This window comes from Sycon ciliatum, chromosome 11 (genome assembly GCF_964019385.1).
Source record: "Sycon ciliatum chromosome 11, ocSycCili1.1, whole genome shotgun sequence".
Classification (NCBI taxonomy): Eukaryota; Metazoa; Porifera; class Calcarea; order Leucosolenida; family Sycettidae; genus Sycon; species Sycon ciliatum.
This window is the reverse complement of record NC_088653.1, coordinates 25,303,443-25,326,555: the sequence shown is the minus strand read 5'-3', so window position 1 is coordinate 25,326,555 and position 23,113 is coordinate 25,303,443. Positions and strand designations below refer to the sequence as shown.

General features: G+C 46.0%; 1 protein-coding gene and 1 long non-coding RNA gene across 2 annotated transcripts in view; both read left to right on the top strand.

Annotated features, from left to right (window-relative positions):
- Positions 1 to 1,516, top strand: part of LOC135827758 (uncharacterized) — a 44,685-nt gene extending 43,169 nt beyond the window's left edge. The window contains exons 2-3 of the long non-coding RNA XR_010555547.1: positions 667 to 1,020; positions 1,346 to 1,516. This is a non-coding gene — a long non-coding RNA (uncharacterized LOC135827758). The remainder of the gene's footprint in view (positions 1 to 666; positions 1,021 to 1,345) is intronic.
- Positions 1,517 to 2,922: 1,406 nt separating this feature from the next.
- LOC135827610 (uncharacterized) lies at positions 2,923 to 20,508 on the top strand. Its single transcript, XM_065340077.1, has 4 exons — positions 2,923 to 3,036; positions 12,677 to 12,844; positions 16,404 to 16,508; positions 19,451 to 20,508. The coding sequence occupies exons 1-4, from the start codon at positions 2,967 to 2,969 to the stop codon at positions 19,759 to 19,761; spliced, it is 654 nt and encodes a 217-aa protein (XP_065196149.1). The 5' UTR covers positions 2,923 to 2,966; the 3' UTR covers positions 19,762 to 20,508.
- The last annotated feature ends 2,605 nt before the right edge of the window (positions 20,509 to 23,113 follow it).

Sequence of the window (23,113 nt, the reverse complement as noted above, 5' to 3'; positions counted from 1 at the left end):
GTCATCGGCGAACAGTGAAACATTAGGGACAGACATCGGTAGATCATTGACGTAGACTAAAAAGAATAGTGGCCCCAGGATTGACCCCTGTGGAACACCAGAATTAATTGCCTGGGGAGACGAGAGGCTGTTGCCGACGCGTACAGCCTGTAACCTGTCAGTTAGGTAGCTTTCAAAGAAACAAAGCAGGATTCATTGTTCAACTCTGTGCAAATAATAAGCTGAGATGTAAAAGCCGATAATCACCAAATTTGAGAAAATCAGATTTTAACCTCAGTGTAATCAAAAGGTCCACGGGCACGGCCAGGAAATATTTCACATGCAAAAACTAACTTTAATCGCTAACGGTTGGATATACCGGTTACGTCGGGGCCGGAATGAACGCCATCTTGTTTAAACACCAGCACATTTTGAGGGTGTGTTCAGTATTACATGAAGTAATCTACTAGTAACTGCAACTAGATTGTGCTAAGAGGATTCTTGTGCTGATCTTTGCATGTGACATTACTTGCACACTATAATCAACTTTTCTCTACTCTCGATATTAGTCGGGTGGTCAAGTTGTGACAAAGGTGGAAAAGGATAAAACACGTTCTGATCATCGTACTTCAAAGTAGTACATGTACATATTTTATCTGTCACTGTATGCACCTCTGTTATGCACAGTTCCACCTACCATACTGTCATTGAACACATCGGATACAGTTGACAACAACACTGTGCACCCCATCAGTTGTACAGGCCAGGGATACCCGGAACCTACAGTGACACTAATGGTCGACAATGTGGTAGTCACTGGCACTGATACCAACAATTGTGCTGCTGGTGTGTGTACAAAGACACGAACAGCATCACTAGATGGTAGTAACTACACACCTGGTGACACCATCAACATCACATGTATTGTGGATATCAACCCACCACCATTCACCTGTACTGCTGCTCAGAATTCAACTCTACAGACTCAGTGCACTACTTCTGTCAATACCAGGTCACAAACAATAATGTTAACTGTAGTTGGTAAGACTTTTAAAAATCAATGCTTCACATCAGGTATGGAAAATGTTAGTCTATGCGCCATATTCAATGTAAACATGTGGGACCAGCATTTAAAATTAAAGTGAGCAGAGGTGTTTGTCGGAGTGTGCATTGACAAATAGTAATTCGTTGTCATTTTGTTAAAGCTTGGACAATGCACTTGTCCAGGAAAGTAGGCAGCAATGCCTGTCCATTCTTCGGTAGTAAAATAAAATATACCAGCCAAACAACTTCGAAGTAAGGATTCTGGAGTGCATTTGTGTCTATTTTGAGCAATGACATTAAAGTTATGCTTCTGTGTCTCCAGCGCAATGTCCATATCTTGATGATCTCGGCTTCAATTACAAACCTATTTCCGGTTTCAGCAGGACGTTTGGCAGCAACCTTTCCATACAGTGCCGAACAGGTTACCTGTCCACCGACGCTCTCAGTACCACCACAACTTCATGCCAAAGTGGTGGAGTATGGAGTCCAAGTCCTCCAGGGTGGAAATGTGTCCAGAAAAAGGACACATTAAATAGTTACCGTTAAGGCCCTTGGAATTTTGCTACTTTTGGATGAAAATTGGTTATATTTGGAGCGGGTTGGCACTGTGAAGATACGCGTGGTTCTGTTCCGTAGCGATATCAAGACTGCCCAAGTGAGGTAATGTGCACGTTGGAGGTGTATTTTGTAAGTTTCTATTCGCACTAATGCCCGATTTCGGTTCTGAACTGCAGCTTTTGGCCAATTTGGTTGTTTTACCAACTGGCACGGGGTCCTGTTACAAGTGCGGACAGAACTCCTGGTTAGGTAATTGTAAGCCCCAGGAGGATAACTAACTGCAAAATGTGAGAGATGTCAGAATGATGGCTTAACCCATATGTTCTGTTTTTTCCCAGACATGCTCTCTCTTCTCCATTTGAAATGAATTTCACATCTCTCGCTATGAAAAATTAGAGATTCGCAAGAAACTACCTGGAGAGAATGTCGGCAGGAAGGTTCCCTTACATCAAGGGAAATGCTCAGGAAAGTTGGAATTCTTCCCTTCGGAAGGATGAAACTTCGGCATGTAAAAACTATCGCACCTTTTTTTCTCAATCGATATACCAAATGAATGCGTTCATACAAAGCATGGTGCTCGACTTACTACGAGTCCACTGTAGGGCTAAAATCGGCAGCTATATTAGTATGAAGGTATGATTGTAGGTATTGAACTTCATTCCACTGATGCACCGTAGCACATTGTTGATGTATTTTATGACTTGTCGTAGGTCCCGTGTCTGAGGCTGAGCATTGGCTGGAGTATATTCCTTATGTGCAATGCAGAGGTCAAATTACTTTTAACAAAAACGGTGTATTCATTAGTGTGATGGAAAGTTGCAACGGGAAAAGTAAGAAAAATATTCTTTTACTACGAGGACTATAACCAGGGACCCGCGCATATAGCATGCGGTGCTATGCCAATATGCTATGGTGTAGTTGTCGTTAAAGAAAAGACTGTCCAGTTCCTTCTTGAGACTTCCAAAAAAATGAAGATTAAATTTGATAAAATGGCAACCCAAAAAGGAGTTCTAAAGGAAATGGTTTTTCTGTGAAGGTCCTGGCGCTCTGGCACAACTTAACATTTGTGTACAGTACTGTCGAGAGAACAGCAGTTGATGATGATGATATATTTCCTGAATGTCAAATACTAAACCTAAATCGAGGAAACACAACTATGGTTCAAAAACGTCAAGCTGAGTATCCCTGTCAGACGCAATGACTTGCGCGTGGAAGTTATGGCAATAAATCTACCTTGTACGATAAGGGTTTTAGTCCAAGATTCACAATGGTAGTTCACACGATACCGTTAATTAGCACACTGCGTACTCCCATTCCGTTGTAATTCCATTGCAGATTGCAGCATTAGGTGTGCCGGTGACAATAAAGTTGTAGCCTGTAATCACATGATGGGAACACTCGCCGTCAACTGCGTTTGTCCAACTAACTACACTTGGACAGGGAGCAAGTGCGCGCGTAAGTGCCGTGATGTATTTTAAACAACGTAACATAAGTTTATACAAGTCACGCTACTTTCTCTGTGCTGCGATGAAGAGTTCACAAAGAACGAAACAGCATGCTGTCCGAAGATTGAGTACAAGTTAGGCTATAATAGCCACTAACACCATCACTAAACAATCAGCTCATCCCATAACATTCCACAACACTGACCGACGGTACTGACGTTCTACAACTAACTGGCTATCAGCTTTAGCACAGCTTGGATGCGCACTTCAACAGCCTTCCAACTTTGAAGGTTCTAAGTTATATAATTTATACCTTCCCCTCCTATGTTATAATTATCATTAACACGCATGCACTCGCTATTACAGACCAGAGGAGAGCACAAATCATATGGAGGATTCATAGAGTGCTGGGCAACCGAATCTAGCATGTTGAATAGTCCACGCACGATGTGCAGCCCATGAAATGGACACCCATGAACTGGGCGGAGTGTGGACGGCCTGCCTGACAGTGTATATGTATGTCCACGCACAAAGTGCAGCCCATGAGAAGGGCGCCCTTGAAATTGACGGAGTGTGGACGGCCCACGCGCGAAGTGCAATGCCCATTAGGAGGCAGGAGTGTTGAAGTATGAATGCGATGGCAGAAGACTGTGATAATTGCCAGATGAGAGGAGATAGCTGGCCCAGCACTCCTATTTATTTTCATATTAAATTTTTATGAATTATGATACCTGTGTTGAATCAAGGATATCAATATTATTCATAGATGGGAAGAGGTGGGTGGGTGCGAAAGAAACAAACCAGTGTTCTTATCACGACCCAAGCAAAGCAAATATGAAGTAGTATTATAGCAATGTGGTCAGCTCTAAGTATGGTGTATGCGTTACGGGTTAAAGCTCCGATGTGTGCTGCAGCCGCATATGGCTGGTTGGCTGGCGAGTTTAGGTTGCGTTCCGGCGTACGCATGTTACATGCCATCGCAGCGTGCATGTACGTGCTGCTTGACATGAATCAATGAATAGCTTGGGATCTGCGGGCTCTTTGGAAGCCCCTGGAGCGCGTTTGAAGTGGTGGCTTGTGTTCCATTACCGGAAGCTCTAATGTGCTATAACTATTACTAGTTTTACCTTCGGTCAGTGTCTCGCAATATTATCGCATGGACTAAGTGTTTTGTAACTGATGGTGTTAGTGGACATCACAGCGAAATATCTAGTTCCTTGGTTCTATTCTGTTCTATACATTTATCAGTCGTAGTAGGTTTTTCATTTTGACCCGACGAGACCATACGACGCTTGCAGATCACAGCACGAACAGTTCACCAGCCACACTCCACTCTCTATGGAACGAAACAAGACTTGTCAGGAGTACTACTACTTGCTTTCGTGGAGTGTGGCTGGTGAACTGTTCGTGCTGTGATCTGCAAGCATCGTATGGTCTCGTCGGGTCAAAATGAAAAACCTACTACTACTGTATTTGACGGACCTATTGAAGATGGCACAAAGAATTATACACTTATCCTTGGCTTCCCATCCGAGTCCACTCTGACATAGATTTGTTGTGAAATGTGCCATAGAAAATTCTGTGTTGTTCAGAGAAAGGTGATGAGCGCTGCCTTCACTGTCATTTTTCAATTATGTATGAGACCGCCACTAGAGACCATGCTTTCAGGTGTACTTCAGACGGTTACTGGTTTAGCTTATGCCGCACCAAGACTGATGGATCTCTTACAAAATGCAGCTTCAAAAATTAATAGTTTCAGAGTGATGTGTTTGTGTGTGTGTGTGTTCTGTGCGTGCGTGTGTGTTTGGCACATGGTGTGTGTTACATGGTGTGTGTGTTGTGTGCGTGTGTGTGTCAGTGTGTGTGTGTGTGTGTGTGTGTGTGCGTGTGTGTGTGTGTGTGCTGTGTGCTGTGTGTGTGTAGGGTAGCACTGATCCCATTGCATCGATTTTCTTGAGACAGTCATCAGAGAATACTGTCTCAACAAGAAATTCTAGGCAGGCCTTACTAATACGATTGAAAGTGATTGTCTCCTTGTCCCCATTTTATTTACTTCTCAATTGTATGTACCCTTACACATCTATGAGCGCTTTCGATTACACGTTTACACAATTCTGGAACTGGTTTTCTTAAATTCTGGAATGACCCGAATGAGCGGATTCCGGCCTTGTAAACGAACGACTGGAATTCACAACGCATTTTATTCATGTCATGTCACAAACAAAATTGACGAATCGTAAAAGAGACCACATACACCCTCGCGCGCACATGGACCCAGCATCGCTCACACGCTGGCCAGGGAGGCTTTTGGCGCGCTTGGTCATGACCAGACCGGTAACACACCGACTGTACAATTGGAGAAATTCCGCCCTCTCTTCAGAATTGACGGATTTGACGGAGTTGGATAAAATCAATTCTAACGACGGAATTTGTCACTTTTTATGTAATCAAACTGTGCATCAACAATACCTAATATTCTAGAATTGACCGAAATGCGTGTAATCGAAAGCGCCCAATGAATGCATAACTGGAGAGCACAACTGCTTAGATATAATGTACAAACACTCAACCTGGATATGTATGCACTTGTTTCAATGAAACGGCAGGATGCTTTGGTGAGGTTAATATAATTATATGATACTCCGCAGAGTGATACCGGCTTGAATATTAATACTGTAATAATAGCAAAGTTCTGGCACAGAGCTCTCCTTCTCCCCACCACTACCATCAGTTCGCACCTGGCGCCTGGTCGATGCATGGCTGGCGGTATCCTGCACAGCAGGCTGGTACATCAAGTAGCGCATGGCACATAGATGATGACACAACAACGACATAGCTCGATTGCGACGTACGTTTCGTCCCCGCTGGACTCATCTGGCAATCTTCTTCTTGGATGTCTTCATACGGAGCTTGACTCGGGAGAATTAAGTTGAAGACACCACTGCAGCTGTACTTATGGTTGATAAATATGGTGGTAAAGACACACCTGGCAATATGGCGGTAAACACACGCCTGCCCACACACGCTCTCTAGGCTACAAAGTTCTGGTACAGAGCTCCCCTTCTCACCACCACCACCATCAGTTCGCACCTGGCGCCTGGTCGATGCATGGCTGGCGGTATCCGGCATAGCAGGCTGGTACATCAAGTAGCGCATGGCACATAGATGATGACACAGCAACGACATAGCTCGATTGCGACGTACGTTTCGTCCCCGCTGGACTCATCAGGCAATCTTCTTCTTGGATGTCTTCATACGGAGCTTGACTCGGGAGAATGAAGTTGAAGACACCACTGCAGCTGTACTTATGGTTGATAAATATGGTGGTAAGTCTCCGTATGAAGACATCCAAGAAGAAGATTGCCTGATGAGTACAGCGGGGACGAAACGTACGTCGCAATCGAGCTATGTCGTTGCTGTGTCATCATCTATGTGCCATGCGCTACTTGATGTACCAGCCTGCTATGCCGGATACCGCCAGCCATGCATCGACCAGGCGCCAGGTACGAACTGATGGTGGTGGTGGTGAGAAGGAGAGCTCTGTGCCACAACTTTGCAGCCTAGAGAGCGTGTGTGGGCAGGCGTGTGTTTACCGCCATATTGCCAGGTGTGTCTTTACCACCATATTTATCAACCATAAGTACAGCTGCAGTGGTGTCTTCAACTTCATTCTACGTAATAATAGCAAAGCAAGAGAAACTACGATCGGCATTCGCGGCAGGGGAAAGCGGAATATAGCCGGCCAGCTGCTCCTGGATTGTTGTGAATGTAACAACCTATTCTTGGCCAACACATCATTTCAGCATCCAGCACGCCACATTACTACCTGGACCGGGTGGCGGAAGGATAGCCAAACACAGAAGGTTGTACCGGTCTACAACCAGATAGATTATGTACTGTGTCGCCTGTCTCAAAAAGGCTCTTGAGGAATAGCAGAAGTTATGCTGGAATTGAACTTACCACTGATCACCGACTAGTTGTTGCTGTGTTGGACCTCTCCAGACTATATGGAGTGCTCCATGGCAGACAACGAACAGTGACAGGACCAACCTCAGCACCCTCCGCCTCGGCGGACAAGATCAACGTCAAGAAACTTGCAGAGAGCAAGGAGGTTCAATGTCAGTACCAGGAGGCAGTCACGGAGTCTTTGCGGTCACTGGATAAGGAAACATCCTGTCAAAAAACTTATGAAAAAATTATCAACACTATCAGTACGGTTGCGAGCAGCGTTGTGGGGCACGAGAAAAAGCCGCAAAATTCAACGCAACATCATTCAACATGACATCAGGCGGCGATGCAAAGAGAGCAACGAGAGGAGATTGAACTCGATGGCAGAGGAAGTGGAGAGATTGAAAGATGGTGCCAGAATGTTTAAAGCTGTGACAGTTATGACAAGAAAGCAAGCACAGAAAGTGGTGGTCGAGGAATCCCAGGGAAGAATAGTTGGAAATGCCGAAGAAACCCTGAATATCATCAGAACGCACTTCAGCACGCAATTCAATCGCAACAGTGAGAAGCCTATTGACCCGTTTGAGGGAAAGTCGAGGCCTCTGCAGCGTCCAATAACAGCAGCAGAACTAGAAACGTGCATCGGGCGGCTCAACAATGGCAGAGCACCAGGCCCGGATGGGGTGAATGCTGAGTTGGTGAAGTATGGTGGCGCCGAACTAGCAGCCAGGATCGCTCTCTGCCTCAACCGCATGTTCGAACTCCATAGCCCTGTAGATCTAGGAGCAGGCACCCTAATCCCACTGCAGTAGCCCAACAAGAAGAGGGGACCGGCCAGTAATTTGCGCCCAATCACTCTGCTGGATTCCGTCAGGAAGGCTGTATCGTTATTGACCCTCAGACGCATCCAACCGGCAGTGAACCGGCAGTACCTTAGCCCTACACACAGTGGATTCAGACCCGGAAGGTCGACGGCGGATGCCGTCTGGGCACACCGGTGGATGGCTGCAATTGCCCAGAAGTACCAGAGCGTAATAGAGATTCACGGAAAAGAGAGAAGCTGCTGAGTACCATGAGAGCGATCGCCACGGAGGATGACATCCGACTGGTACGGATATTGCTGTTCAAACACAACCATATCTGTCCGTCTTGGAAAGGAAGTTTCACCTGATTTCAAGTTCACCATCGGAACCCCCCAAGGTGACTCTCTCTCTCCTGTAGTATTTGTGATCTACCTGGAATCAGCCTTGAGGGAGATCAGAGCATCGATTCCGCCCAGGCCAATGCGCGACATGGCTCTACCACCAGAAGTGATTTATGCCGATGACACTGATTTCATCAGCCAATCCAGACCCTGGCTGGAGAGCATCGAACCGTATATCATCACTATCCTTGGAGACTGGCACCTAAAGGTCAACGAAGATAAAACAGAAAAAACAACATTGCGCCGGGAAGGAGACCGCCTGGCTGAATTATGGCGGAAAACAAAAAACTCGGATCACTCCTCGGCGACGAGGAAGATGTTGCACGAAGGAAACAATTAGCAACGGCAGCCTTCAGAGCACTATTCACGGTATGGTGTCGTCGATCGATCATCAGCAAAAGTCTACGGCTAAGGCTTTACAACGCGTTTATCATCCCTGTGCTAACGTACAATGGAGGCACCTGGGGACTGACGGCTTCAGCATGGGAGCGTCTTGACACATTCCATAGAAGACAACTTCGGAGTCTCCTGGGTATCCGCTGGCCGCAGGTGATTCCAAACAAAGCCCTGTACGGCAGATGCCACGCAGAGCCCATCAGTGCCCTCATGCGGCGATCCAGATGGGGCCTGTTCGGGAATATCCTCAGACTCCCTCAAGACACGCCTGCCGCCTTCGCTATGCGGAGTTACTTCACCTGTGCGGACAAGGTATGGCGAGGGCGGCCACGGACAACCATCGTGTCCACACTATCCGCGGACCTAGAATCAGCAGGACTGTGGAGTCTGAGGAACTTGGCAGACCTGGAGCACCTGCGGGCCATCGCCGCTGACAGGCCTGCGTGGCGCGAGCTGTGCCAGGATGTACGCAGTAACTAACGGATGGGACAGAGGCATTGTACAGATCCCGTGCATTTAGCACTTACCATCGACCATGAGTTACAAACCTATCGTCGTTGACACTTATTCTTGTTTTATTTTTTGATCTTTCGAATAGATCCCGTGCATTGAGCACCTATCATCGAACATGAGTTATGTGCCTATCGCCTGCTGTCTTACATTTAATTTTTACTTTTTAATATTTATTTTTGTTTTCCTCCCTGCCCACTCTGCCTGCCTTCTGGCACATGCGAATACGTGGACTTACTGTTGACGTAAACGCGGACGTGCGTATAATAATAATAATAATCCTCATAACATACAATTTCGAATATGTTTACGGTCCTGAGTTTGGGTCTGGGCGTTGTTGATGGTAAGTTCGACACTCTTGAGATCCTTTCGGACAGTGTCGATCCCACGCATGGGGGAGGGGGGGGGCAGAAGCGTGGCTTCTTGATGGCGGCGGCTAACATCAGTGCCTGGTATGATGGAGAGTTAAGGCTTTGTCTGACAGCGTTGCCAAGCCATTGAAGTCGACGTTCTCTTCAAATAGAAGTAGGAGCGACTCTGACTCAGCTGCTACCCGGGGCTTGACGAGGTGTTTGTCGCGCTGGAAACGAAGCCGTCAGTTTGTATCCCTGGTGATGGTTTGGCCTGGAGAGCAATATATAAGTGGCGCTTTACAGGCACAATCTACCTCAGCTTACTCAAGCTCTACTCATGAGGGGTGAATTCCCCGAAACACTGTGTGTTGAGCATGGAGTGGTGTTTCTAGTAGATTTGCCGAGTGGAAAGTGCGACGTGCTCCTCATGTGCGGCAGATGGCAGTCGTGAGTCAGTTAAGTGTCAAGTGTCGGCAAGAAGCGTGTGTTCCTCATTGGAGCCATCAACTTCATGAATACGGCCGCCGAGGTTGCAACTTCTAAGTTAGAATGGACGTGATTAGACATTTGAACATGCAGAAACGAGACACAAGTGAATCTCGCTTCCACACGATGGTTCAAAATGCACGGTTAGCTGCACTGTTTCTCTGTTATACGTCTTGCGCTGCTCCAAGTCTTGACCCAAGGAGTGTGATGCATTTCAAGTATCTTTTGACATTTCAAAATACTCAATTTTATCAACGTTCAAACGGAGGTTCTCTTCAGCGAAAATGGATTCACACGATTTGACGATAGTTTGTAAAGTTTTCGAGTTGGCATTTGCAGCATGTAGCGTGGTGTCATCAGCGTATTGCGAGGTTCTCTTCAGCGAAAATGGATTCACACGATTTGACGATAGTTTGTAAAGTTTTCGAGTTGGCATTTGCAGCATGTAGCGTGGTGTCATCAGCGTATTGCGAGAAAGGGCAAGGAAGCGCCGAGTTCGGTGGGTACTGTTCGTCAATCTTCCTCATGGCGCCTTCAGCACACATTTTTTACATGAGTGGAAGAGGGGGTTCCCTGCACAACTCCGATCTTGGTGCTGAGCTGCATGTTGAGCTCGACTCTACCAGTTGGGTTGGAGATTAAGTTTGTGACAATGGAAGTGTCAATGATAGCCTCGGCCATTCTGCTCCGAGTAGTTTCTCGTATGTTGGTTCAAAAACACAACTGAAATCGAGTAAAGCGCCAGAGTACGACCAACTGCCAAGTAGGGCTTGTTCACACAGCATTCTGGTGATTCAGACATCATCAGCTGTGGAATGTAGTATTGACGTAGTATTGACGTATACACGGCAAGCCGCTTATGTACAACGGCATGGGAGAGAATAACAAAAATAAAAATATATTGTTTGGGAAATCCACGCTAATATCGAATATTCAACACTGACGGGTGTGGGTTTATACCAAATTCCCATGATGTGAAAGTACAATTGTTGTTGAAAGCACTAGGTGATCTGCACTCTACAATGTGACCTGTGCGATATGTTATGGTTAAATGATTGCCTGTTGCAAGCCACCAATCGCAGTATCTCCAGGTCCTTTAGACTCCGGAGACGCATGGACGTTGCCTTGGCTAATTCGTTGTCTAGCACCACTAGTAGGTTGATGCGCGGGTGTCCGAGCCAGCCCCGATTCTGTCGCTGGAAATACGCTGTCATGCTCACCTGCGCTGGAGTTACTTCAGGGAGGCGTAAAATATGGCTGGGAACAAGGTTGGGACTGTCTTACATTATGACTGTATGGCTCGGGTGCACCGAGCGGTAAGGATGAAAGTTAAAACGTTCCGGACAACTGGTAGTAACACCACCTGCCTGTAACTCTTCGGGACCCCAGCAGGCTCGTTCGGCTTGAACAAAGGAACTACAATCCCACCCCGCAAGTCATCAAGACAGTGGCCGATATGTTTTATTGTATTAAAGAAAGCAGAAAGCCAACCGGAAAGCACTTCGCCACCTGTTTTCAACAGGTCGGCAATGACACCATCAATACGCACTGCTCCACTGGATAGTTGTTTCTGTATTGCTTTGGAGACTTCGGCAGGATCAAAGCTGGTGACGGGCACACTGCTGGGAAGCTGCGACGACAACGACTCTGGTAGGGCGGAGCGATAAATTATAGAGGAATAGTATTCCTCTTTTTCTCTCCGAAACTCAACACCTGCAAGCCAGATATGAACTCCGTGAAGTCAAAACTTTTAAAATAGGACTAGTACTCCGTAAATTTATTCGAATTCCAGTCGTTGCCTGACATCATGCTGCCACTGTCATCCTTCAGATGACTAGAAGACTGTTTTATTTCAGATTTGAGTTGCTAAAGCTGACGTTTGGCACTGTAGTAGGAAAGAGGGTCGGGCCGTACCGAGTCGACAGAGTTGGGGTTGTCCTGCCCAAATTGGTCACCCTCTGGTCGTAAAATAGACCGAATGTGATGTAGTATCTCTGAGCGCTCTTTCCAGAGCCTAACCCGGAACTCCTCCACAGATTTAGCATGGATTCTAGAATGCAGGTCCTTCTGTTGCCTTGAAAGGTCAGCCATAGTTGGATTAGATCTATGTATTGTACGCGATGATGCCTGTACTTCACCGAATCACTAGGATGCTGAGCTATGTATAACCGACACAAAGTCATTCCATACCGATTCCGTCTGCTTCGGGCTTTGCACATTGGACACTCCGGTAGGCTGTCCGAGAACAGGGGTTGGAATTTGGTGCTGGATGTTTCGGTAGGTGTGAGGAGATAGTGGTTGAAGCAGAGGTCAGTTTGCGAAGCAGAATAAAAGTCGGCAATGACAGGATGGTGTTCCGATCTTGTGATGAAGCCACCATAGGACCTGGCATCTGTGACGTGATTCATGCCTGACATCCTGACCGTGACGCAGTCTATAATGTTTCTGACAGGTTCACCATGACCTGGTATATGGCTACAAAATGGTAAACGTGACCTGATATCCCCAATATCATTATTGGAATTCGATGTTATAATACCGATGACCAATCCATTGGGAAAGCCAAGCCGTTTCCCAAAGAAAATAACGTTATCATTCTAGCATTTACATAGCGTGTTGCATGCGGGATGCGTGGTTTGTGACATGTGCCCACTCTGGTGTGTTCAAATCTTTCCTTGCACCAGCAAAATGCTTGGAGGTTCAATGATTTTCTTACCTCCAACACAAAACATTCTCTTTCTTAATTCCAACAGTAACTCATTGCGAAGCTGTGAACCAGTCAACAGCCAGTTACATTGAGAGAAGTCCTGTTGGTCACATTATCACGGTGAAGTGTCGCAATGGATACAGCAACAAACTCGGACCAGTCACAGCTAAATGTCGGCCCCAAGGAAATTGGAGTGAACTTCCACATTGTCAGGGTGAGTGAGTACTTGCACATGGACGTGCCGCATGTTATGTGTCTTGGACCCATGCACTCCATAATTGCAATAACATGCGTAGCATCACACGACGATCGTTTTGCCGGATTGTTCATAACAGTTCCTTTGGTGTGCATTAATGAACTCAGATGGTGAGCCAAAGAAAAATTTTAACACGGAATTTGTGGTCTTAAGTTATGCAAACGTGTCCACCAACTAAAGAAGATTTTGAACAGTCAGACGTGCACCGTCTAATATAAACCTGACAAGGAGTACTAATACATTTCACGGCATGAAAGTCAGCTTAACCCTTTGAGAGCCGATTGAAAATTTCAAAATTCTTAAGCACTGCTTGATAACGCTAACCAACAGCCTTTCAACTTGGAAGGTTCAAGGATATTACTGCAAATTCCAACGTGATACTATACATGTTATTGCAATTTGTTATTCCATCATTGTCATCAACTAAGTACAGTACTGTAGGATACTGGCGTTCGGTTCGGTACAATTCGGCCTCGCGAATCTTCCCCTTCACATTTTCATCTCGGATAATATTGAGCCTCACAAGTTGGGTGGTTGTAGCTTTGCGTTATGGAGTTGTGATTTGACTGTTCTGTCTGGTCTTGCCGTCCCGTCATCATGCCAGGCCAACATTCCATGAAGCCATGGAATGTAGCTTGTGCCCGACTCGATGGCGCTCGTCTTCCCCTCTTCGGAATTATCACTAATATCCATGAACGTTCCAAGTTGGAAGGCCGATGGTTACAGTGCTTAAGCTGCCTTTCAGAGGTGTGACAAACGAAAAGTAATAATACAGAGGCACTATGATTTGGTTCTGCAAGAGTGCTCAATGCCTGATTCAGGCAGAGCGGCGTACACAAAGGCACACCATGAAAACCTTGGGAAATTTGTTCGTTTGTGACTCAGAGTTTCATGGCTGAACCAATCATCAGACAACGATAATGGAATAGGAGGCAGCGCTGGTATACCTAATTGGAGAGAGGTGTGATAACACGATAGCGAGAGGAGTAATCGCGTGAATGTATACAGGGACAGGCTATTTCAGAGGCAGATGCAGTAGTCGCAGGTCTAGCACTAACAAGTACGCGCTTAATCTCGCTCACACACCACACACACACATACTAACACGCACCCACATAGTAACACCCACACACATACACACATGCACGCACACACTAACACACACACACACACACACATACACCCACTCACAACACCCTAACTTGCACACGGGCGCACGCACACACAGACACCAGTCCACCCACAACACCCTAACTCGCACACGCACAAACACACGCACACACGCATGTACACACACCTATAGACACATGTCCACACTCATACATAGGCATCTGCGTTCGTATGACAAATCTAAGCGCACACAAACTCCTGCAATCACGCGTCAAAAAACCCGCAGCGGTCGTAGCTGTCTATGTTATGGGGTGGCCAGCAGAAACTTGCGCTGGTGAGGGCATTTAGATACCAGCTCACTTCTCTTGTTTAGGGAGGTAGCTTTTGAAGCTTTCAGGATGTGGAACTTTTCGGTTTAGCATAGGCCACACTTCATGCTGATGTTACAGTATGAAGGTGCTCTATCCTTGATCTCCCATCTGATGTCGAATCCGCGGTTCTCGTTTTTCAGATCCAAGATGTGCTTGGACAACTTAGTCGATGCGGCGTACTTTTCATGGCCGAAATCCGAAGTGTGTTTGTTGTAGCGCTGCTTGAATGTAGCAGCTGTCATGCCGACGTAGGTCTTAACTTCGTTGGATGCTACATGCGCCTCGTACACGACGTCGGAAGACTGGCAGTCGCCGGTAAGGGGGCACGACGCCTTGACCCGACAATTGCATGGCACAACTGGCGGTCGCGAGCGAAGTTTTGCAGCATTGTGCCCTTTGATAATCGCGGATTCGCGGATTCGCGGGTTCGCGAATTAGTGCGTCCGAAGAGATCCGCAAGGTTTACTATCGAGGAGGATTACGACAATTTATTTGGCGAGTCGTGAGTCGGAACAGTCGGCAACTAGCAGCTGTACTGCTCACAGTGACTCTGACGAAGCCCCAGCTAAGCGTCCGGGAGTGAAAGACTCCTGCGTTGAGGTTGAAAGCGAGTCGAGAGCGGATGAAGTAGGCGGAGATTCTGTGGACTCTGCAAGCGACGATGAGCAGGATGCGCTTCAGAGGATTGCCGCTGTGGACTCACTGATTCTTGATGGCTGCGTTCGGAACTACCATTTCAGCAGCTTCACGTCGAGCGCAATCCTCCATTCCAACGACTAAATTTCGGCGATGAAATCGAAGGACTTCGGCATTTTTTATATCGGTGTGCTGGCTGCGCTGCACGCATGACGATCCTGTCGACTGTCGTGCATCAGTCGACAGCTTCCGCAAAGGAACGGACGCGCATCACGTTTGGATAAACTCTGATGGGATACATCGTTTGTGGAACCGCGTTTATGCAGCTCCATGTGGTTGGCAGAACATTACTGTGTGCAAGTGGACAAGGAGAACGATAGCTGTCATCCTGGTGCACATGGAAATCTGACAATGTGCCTTGGAATAAATTTAGTGCTGAAGTGGGACACAGAGCGCAGCAGTTTATTCTGAACTACAGCTTAGTGTTCAGTCTCCCTTTGCCTGCAGCACCAAGAGGGAGAGGTGAGGAATCTCCCTTAAACTTACCTACATCTGTCGCCTACAAGTTTGTCCTTTCGGAACATGTTGAGCAGTCTAGTGCAGCGCAAACCCTGGGTTACTCGTTAAATTTTCGTATCTGTGGACTAAGGAGTGCAAGTCCATTGAGTTCATGACGCGACGGATGGACGCGTGCAACAAGTGTGAGCTGCTCCGGGACGATATTTGTTCTCCTCGTGCATAGGTAGAAAAGAATTCTGCAACGGAACCAATTTGTGACCATGTTGTCTTTGCACAAAAAGAATGCGAGTTCTTGTTAGCTCAACGCCGCAAGAACTTGCTGGACAATGTTGCCCGGTTTTGACTGGAAAACAAGGCAGCCTTCATTGAATCTCTTGGCCAATACTAAAGGCTGATACGCAAAACTGTTGCTGCTTTCAGCGACACTGTAGATAATGCATTATACACGGCATATTCTATGTCGGACAATGCCATAGAAATCATGGTCTCTATGTACTTTCAAATGTGATATCCAACTTTATCTTCCACAGAGGTGTTCTCTAGACCCCTGTGATTGATTTTCAAGAAAGAAAAAAATTTCGGAAAATTTGCCCTTGGACACGGTATTGCATGCACTGGCCCATAATATATTATTTCCTTTTACTTTCTATATTTAGTTATGGCTCAACATCCAAGTTTCAAAGTTGCGAAAGTTGCGATTTCTTCCAAAACAACAAAACAGTTGCGAAAAAGCTGCGAGCATCTTTGGGAAAGGGCTATCACGTAAGCTGTGCGCCATAAAAAAAAACGGCTCGTGCAATACAAGATGTGCAAGGATATCTCTCGATCAGGTATTGGTTTATAAAAGGTTTAGTGGAAACTCCTGTAATGTGTTGTTACAGACATCAACGAGTGTGAACTGGAAAAGAAAGTTTGTGTAGACAATTGCATCAACTACACACCCGGTTTTACCTGCACGTGTCTAAATGGTACCTTTGGTTGCTTTGGTAAGTACAGAAAGGGAATGTTCAATATTATCAATTTAACTCGACGTAAGGCTTGACGTAAAGCGCATTTGATGAGGAAGCAATGATGAAGTGCGATGAACCTCTTTTTAGTTATTTCAGTTGATCAATTTTTTCTTCAAGCAGCAGTTGTAACCCTTGCTGTAGGTTCTTTGCAAAATTTAATGTAGTTGTATTCATTGCCTTTGCTCCATATCAATATACTATCACTATCATAGTACTGTTCTCAATAAGAGGACGGAAAAGTGTTTCACGCACGAACTAACCATTAGAAAGCAATAATGAGTACATCTGGATCAATACTCTTTTATAATTATACGCACAATGCAAAGTGTGAATGGCTGCATCATGGAGCAAATTTAAAAAATGCGACTGACGGCAGTGCAAAGCGTACATAACTGCATCATGGCGCACATCTTAAAGTGCAAATGACAGCAGTGAAAGGTGACAACCACTGGAGCAATCTTGCACAATGAGTAATGTCCCTCTATCTGGCGTCAACCAGGCCGCCACAGCGCTGTTGTTCAGCTTAAGCTTTGTCTGGCTGGTATCGCCCATTACGCCATCTGCGGTTGTCTCCCAATCTCCAACCACATGCACACAACTGCTCATGGTTCCTGGTGGCCTGTGCTTGTGCGCTGCACAAGAAAACCAGGACAACAGGTACGTAACAATGACGCTATTTGATTTCCCTCGTGTCCCACATTGGCTCTCACCTACTCATTCGCACGGGGGATCATGTCTGTATGAGCATGCCTCGAAACACGCGAGGACGCCCTCCACCAAGCTGACAGTCTCCAAGCTTCCGTCAATGCGTTTATACATGTATGGTGAACAAAGTGGCATGTAGGGTTTGAACCATGGAAGTCACAGTTTCTACCAGTCTCCTGCCACCGATAGCCTTGGCCTATCCTCGCAATAAACTTTGGAGTAGAGGTCATCCCACAGCAGCCACACCAGAAACTACTCGGCATAATAGTTGACTCCAATGAATCCATGAATCTCCGAACAGTTGCTGCCAGGGCGTACTTATGTCTTGGCCTCCTACGTAGAGCTGCTAGCATTCTGGAATGCCATGGCATCCTGGCCGTGTAACACGGCTTCCTCCGCCCCCTGTTTTAGCACGGTCCCCTTGTCTGCATGGGAGTTGCTGCCACCAACCTTGAACACCTTAACAGAGAGCGAACCCACCAAATCCTAGGACCCAAAATCTTGCTACCGAGCCTCGAGGCTCGACGGACAGGTCGCAGCGCCGACTTTCGTCTACAAGCTACTTTGCCAACCAGGTCCTCATCTGCTCAGATCCATAGTCCCCCCTCTCCTTGTCCACCTTACCGCACCTGTTTCCAGAACACAATGCGAACAGTCTGCATTACACCCCTACCGACAGGAAAATATTTTCCCTCCAGGTGATCCTAACCACCCAAGACGCGCAGTTCCATACATTATCAACACCTGTAACACGCTGCCATCCTCCCTCTTCACCAAGCCACCATCTCCTAAGGGCCTGCAATCCTTCAAAACGATTGTCCACTACCCTCTTTGCTGCAGGCAGTGGCTTTGGGCCACGGACTCACTCTAGCAGTTCAGATTTTCTATCTTGAAGCTCAAAGCCCCCAAGTATTGCATCATGTTCAGAGCCATCTGCCTTTGAATATCTCTCTCTCTCTTTCTTCTTGTTCTCTCTCCTTTTCCTCCCCTTTCTCTGTCTCTCTTTGTGTCTCTCTGTTTCTCTCTCTCTCTTTGTCTCTCTTTCACCTCCACCATTCTCCATCACCTTTTCTTGTCTTTTATCGCACTAAATCACCCACTTCTTTCAGGCTATGATACGCAAGTCCACGTTTACTCCGAGACTATAGGTTGGTGTTGTTGGCTTGCCTGTCCAGCACTGGCTTGCTTTGCAGCCCCTACTCCCCTGCTGTTTTTGTATTACTGAAGTTTGTTAAAATGTTGTCTTCTCGCCCTCTGACGAGTAGGTTGTGTACTTAGTAAAAAACGGAGCATAGTGGACTTAGTAAGAAACATAAAAGCAATCACGCACAGATTCCTAAAAGCAAGTTTGAGAAGACTATGATCCTCTGTTCCACCTATCCACGAACGACACCGACTCACGCTGATCTTAAAGCTCTGATTCTCTTCTGTTGGAATCTCTTCGTCAGTTATCGTTTTTGTTCTCGTTGTGTTGCCATCTTCATTGTATTGGGATAAAAGTTTTGAAACCTGACAGCCATCAGGAGTTCGGGAGGTGTTTGCCGCTTTAGAAACGGAACGTCTCTGCACCCTTACTCTCTGATTATTGTTTGACTTGAAAACCGCTATGAAAGTCGTGCTCCTCATGCACCATCTTCCTCAGCCTACTCGAGCTCACGTGGATAGGGATGATTTACCAAAACACTGTGTAGCGGGCAACGAGTGTAGCTTTCTTCCAGGTTTGGCAAGTGGAAGGTTCGATGAATTTTCCGTATGCTCAGTCCATCAAGTGTCAATGCAGGTTGGCGGGGAAAGGAAGAACTCCAGTGTGGGGAGAAACCAACTATTTTCTTCTTTTTGTTACTATTATGAATCCAATAGATTTTTGGTTGGAGAAAAGCAAATCAGCACACGAAGCACAGAAGCCATCTAATTTGTTCGACTAGGCCTTTCATTCCATTAATCTTTGGGTCGAATACAATGGTGATTAACAAGGTAGTAAGCAAGTCCTTATAACCGGCACTTTTGGCGGGCAGAGCATTGACAAAAATAGCACTTGAAAAACATTATGAATTCAGATGGAGACGCAAGGATACATTTATAATAAAGAAAAAGGAGTATTATGATGATGTTTGATTAATGAATGGTTTAAAACATACCTGGAGGCAACTATCTGGACGCATTTCATGTTTGGTACTTGATTTGTTCCTCCATTTGTCTCTCTATGTGTTCAGCGCAGATATCAGGACAAATGTCAGATGCTACACAAGGCATCACTATAGAAATATTCATTGGAAGCTTGGCAGCAAGCATGCTACTCGGTGCACTCATTATGTTCCTGTTCGCACAGTTTGTACAGCGAAAGCGTCGCTCAACACAACAGGACACTAACAGAACGGAGATAGTTACCGAGAGTACAACACGTGCCACACCTAACATGGCGTATGAAGATGCAGAGATATTGGAGAGAACGCTCACAAGCAGGGAAGCATACGGAGTCGCGGGGACTGCAGACCCGAACAATTATGAGTTTGTAAGGCCTTGAAGCTTACATGTAAGGGAGCTCATTCCACTGTTCAACACTTTTGCTCTCAACATTCACACGCCATCGCAGTTTGTCACCGCACCACCCTCTGCTTCCTTGTGTTTAATGAAACTGTTTTCACTTTAATACATCGCGTCGTCCAAACGTCTCACTGCCGGGATTTCATGCCACCATATTACTCGTATTTCCTTGTGAGCTAAATCATGTAAACCGCGTGTGAATTACTTGCATAATCTGGGCTTCGAAGGTTGCGAACCCAAACGTTCAGTGTGTCTTCGGATGTGCATATAATTGTACCCGGAATAATATCCCGCTAGTTCGCTTTGTTTTTAATTCATCATTGAACAGTTTGACCCCTCTTCCAGTGAATTATGACTGGTTCGAGCATGATATGCCTACTCGAAATCAATTACCATTGCCTGCTCTTCGTTTGTGCTAACTTCTTAACTCGCCTGTGTTTATGGCATTTTGGGCCTTGGGCTTGCCCTTTGCTGAGACACTTTTCGCTTTCAAGAACGCTCCTCGAAAAGTAATGCTCTTTAACGCCCCAGTCTGTACCAATATGTATCATTCTTCTTCTTCTGTTTAACTCTTTTTGCATTTATGCTCTCGGTCCATGTTTGAATCGACCCTCACTTTCTTGTTTTGGCTCTTTTCATTCTAATCATGCCTTTAAGTCCAGACTGTAGCTAAATTTCAAAAAATTTCCTTGCGAGTTTCCAGTACCTCCATTTCCATTTCATACGTTTCCAATTATTGGGAATGAAGAGTTGACACTTGCATATGAGTCTCCGATGTCTTTTCCTAGTACTCTTTTCATCCATACGTGATGTGTAGGCAGACGAACATGGCAATCATAGCCTTCAGTGCAGATACTCAAAATTGGAACATGGACTATGACAGTATTGTTCAGCAAACTTGAAAACAGTTTGAATTGAAACAAACAGGCACTGTAGGATGATCCGGCACCTGAGCTTAGAAATGTGCCACGTTCGAGACCTGTATGGAAGTGGAAAGATACATTTCTGCCTACTGTAAATTTACAACTTGTGGTCTTCGATGGGGATAACATAGCTGCAATGGATTCGTTTTTGCCGGATTTGCCGAATTTATGGTAGGTCAGATTAACTATCCCCTCCCCCCCCCCCAAAAAAAAACTTTGGAGGTTTTCTTCTGCCATTTGATGTTGGAAGGTGGTGATGGTGATGAGATTCTACATCACAAAAGAAAAAAGAGTTTTGTCAATCGCCAACACTGTTCTATTTTCATGTCATGCCCTCTTTAATCTGAAATGGAGTATATTGTTTTCAAATTCCACATTACACCGTTGTGCTCTTCGGCCGACCTCAATGTTGCCACAGCACACCATCAGTAAAGCGAAACTACAGTTGGAAATTTGCTCTGTCAGACAGCAGCTGTTTCGATCATCAAGATCTCTTCAGTGAAGGTTAATAAAGTAGGAAGGCTATCAGATAGTGAACTTCACCATTTTGTAGCACAAAAGGGTAAACATACTTGTGTATCGTAGGCGTGAAGATTAGGGCTAAGCAAAAGAGTTAATGTCATAGACCACATTGAGGAAAATGTGATTGAGAGTGAAATGTCCCTGGCAATTTTCAGTCCTTCTTTATCAGTCTCCTTGTCTCTATCACCGGCTGCTACATGTACTTGACTGGCACAAGTACGTATAACCAAGAAGGGCGAGCAGCAGCATTCGGCCTTGTCCAGATTATTATCAACCACCACACCACACAGTTGAGATCTCCGGCCGACCTCTACACGTTGCCACAGCACACCATCAAAATACGACACTTAAGTTGGTACTTTGTTCCTTCAGACAGCTGCTGTGTCGATCATCAGGTTCTCGTCAATGAAGGTTGGTAATGTGGAATGGATAACAGATAGTTCCCACTTGTCATGTGCCTGTTGTCACGTCGTTACTAGCATCCGGCCAATAAGAGCAACACCGTAGCAGTCAGTAGTGCCCGGGTACGGTGTACTCATTAGGAGTGATCTCAGTAGTACTACGTATTTTGGTTCACTGCCAATTATGTACCAGGTGCCTTGACCTGGTACGTAACCGGCAGTACTCCAGCGCAGATAGAACACAGTGGGACCATTCCTAAGGAAACCACATGCGTTCGAGTTAACAGGCGTAGGCGCCTTTTTACAGGAAACCATAGGTTTAATTTGATGGATGAGCGAAATTCAGCTGGTGAATTAGACATGCAGAAAGCCGGTGGAAGTGCGCTCTACCCGCCACCGTTTAAATAAGTCATCGCACTGAAGCCACATTGGGTGTTAGCGGGGGGCAGAAAGAGAGCAGCAGAGACTTCGCCACGGGTGTTGGCTGCAGTGTTGACACCTTGGGTGTGCAAGGTAAAGCGATCTCGCAGAAAAGGACTGGCAAGTCCATTCAGACAGCCTTAAACAAATTCATAGGTTTTGAAGTTGAGGCGTTTCTCAAGGGTGAACAAGTTAGTATGATTGTTTAGAAGAGTGACGTAGTCATTCTATCCAACGAAAATATTCTCCTTAACGCCACCCGGCTGGCAGTGGGAATGAAGCAGTATAGGCTTTGTGAAAAGCAATGAGTGTATGCAGTCGCGCCAAACTCAAATGTGGACTTAGTTATCGATAGATGGAAGGGTCGTGTGCTGATTTTGTGCTTTGCATAGACAAATGCACTAGCCTTCCTATAGACAATGGACCGTATGCGTGTTAAAACAAAATGGCGTCACGATTTATTGAAAGTGGTATAGTTGGTGGTACGAGTGTTGAAACCCATTTGAACTTCATACTGTTCGTCTTTTTTTTGACATGCTCTCTTTCCATCGTCCTTAGCTTTTGTTTGTTGAGAGCTGTTTTGGCTTTCTCCTATACCTCTGGGGGATGCCAAGTGATGGTTTTGAGAGGCTGGTGATGGCTGTGAGCGAGAGTTTGCCGATCGGCGTCGTCCTCGCTATAGCGATGAAAATACTAGTTACTGCGCACCTGGCAGATATCACAACACGTCGGAGCGTCCAGGAGCAAAGGAATCTTGGGTTTTCACTGGAATCTAGTTCCTCCAGCATCGTGTAGCCCACCGTCGGTGAATGGCGGTCCAGAAAGGTCGAACCTGGTCTTCTGCAGCATCTCGCAGTCCTGCGAGGCACAATGAATACGCCTGTCATGTATTCTACAAATAAAAATCACGAAGTAGTGGACTTTACAGTGATGAGTCTATCCTGTATGCTGCAAAAGACGCAGCCAACCACCAACTATACCACTTTCAATAAATCGTGACGCCATTTTGTTTTAACATGAATATCGCGGATTGCATGTACTGGATAAGCTTGGTTTGAGAAAGAAA

What these genes read in the sequence shown, in the direction of transcription:
- LOC135827610 (XM_065340077.1), top strand. Translation starts at nt 2,967, where the DNA reads ATGATGGGAACACTCGCCGTCAACTGCGTTTGTCCAACTAACTACACT. An exon ending in GACAGGGAGCAAGTGCGCGC is followed by an intron (nt 3,037 to 12,676) that starts GTAAGTGCCGTG and finishes TAATTCCAACAG; the next exon opens with TAACTCATTGCGAAGCTGTG. An exon ending in TGGTACCTTTGGTTGCTTTG is followed by an intron (nt 16,509 to 19,450) that starts GTAAGTACAGAA and finishes CTATGTGTTCAG; the next exon opens with CGCAGATATCAGGACAAATG.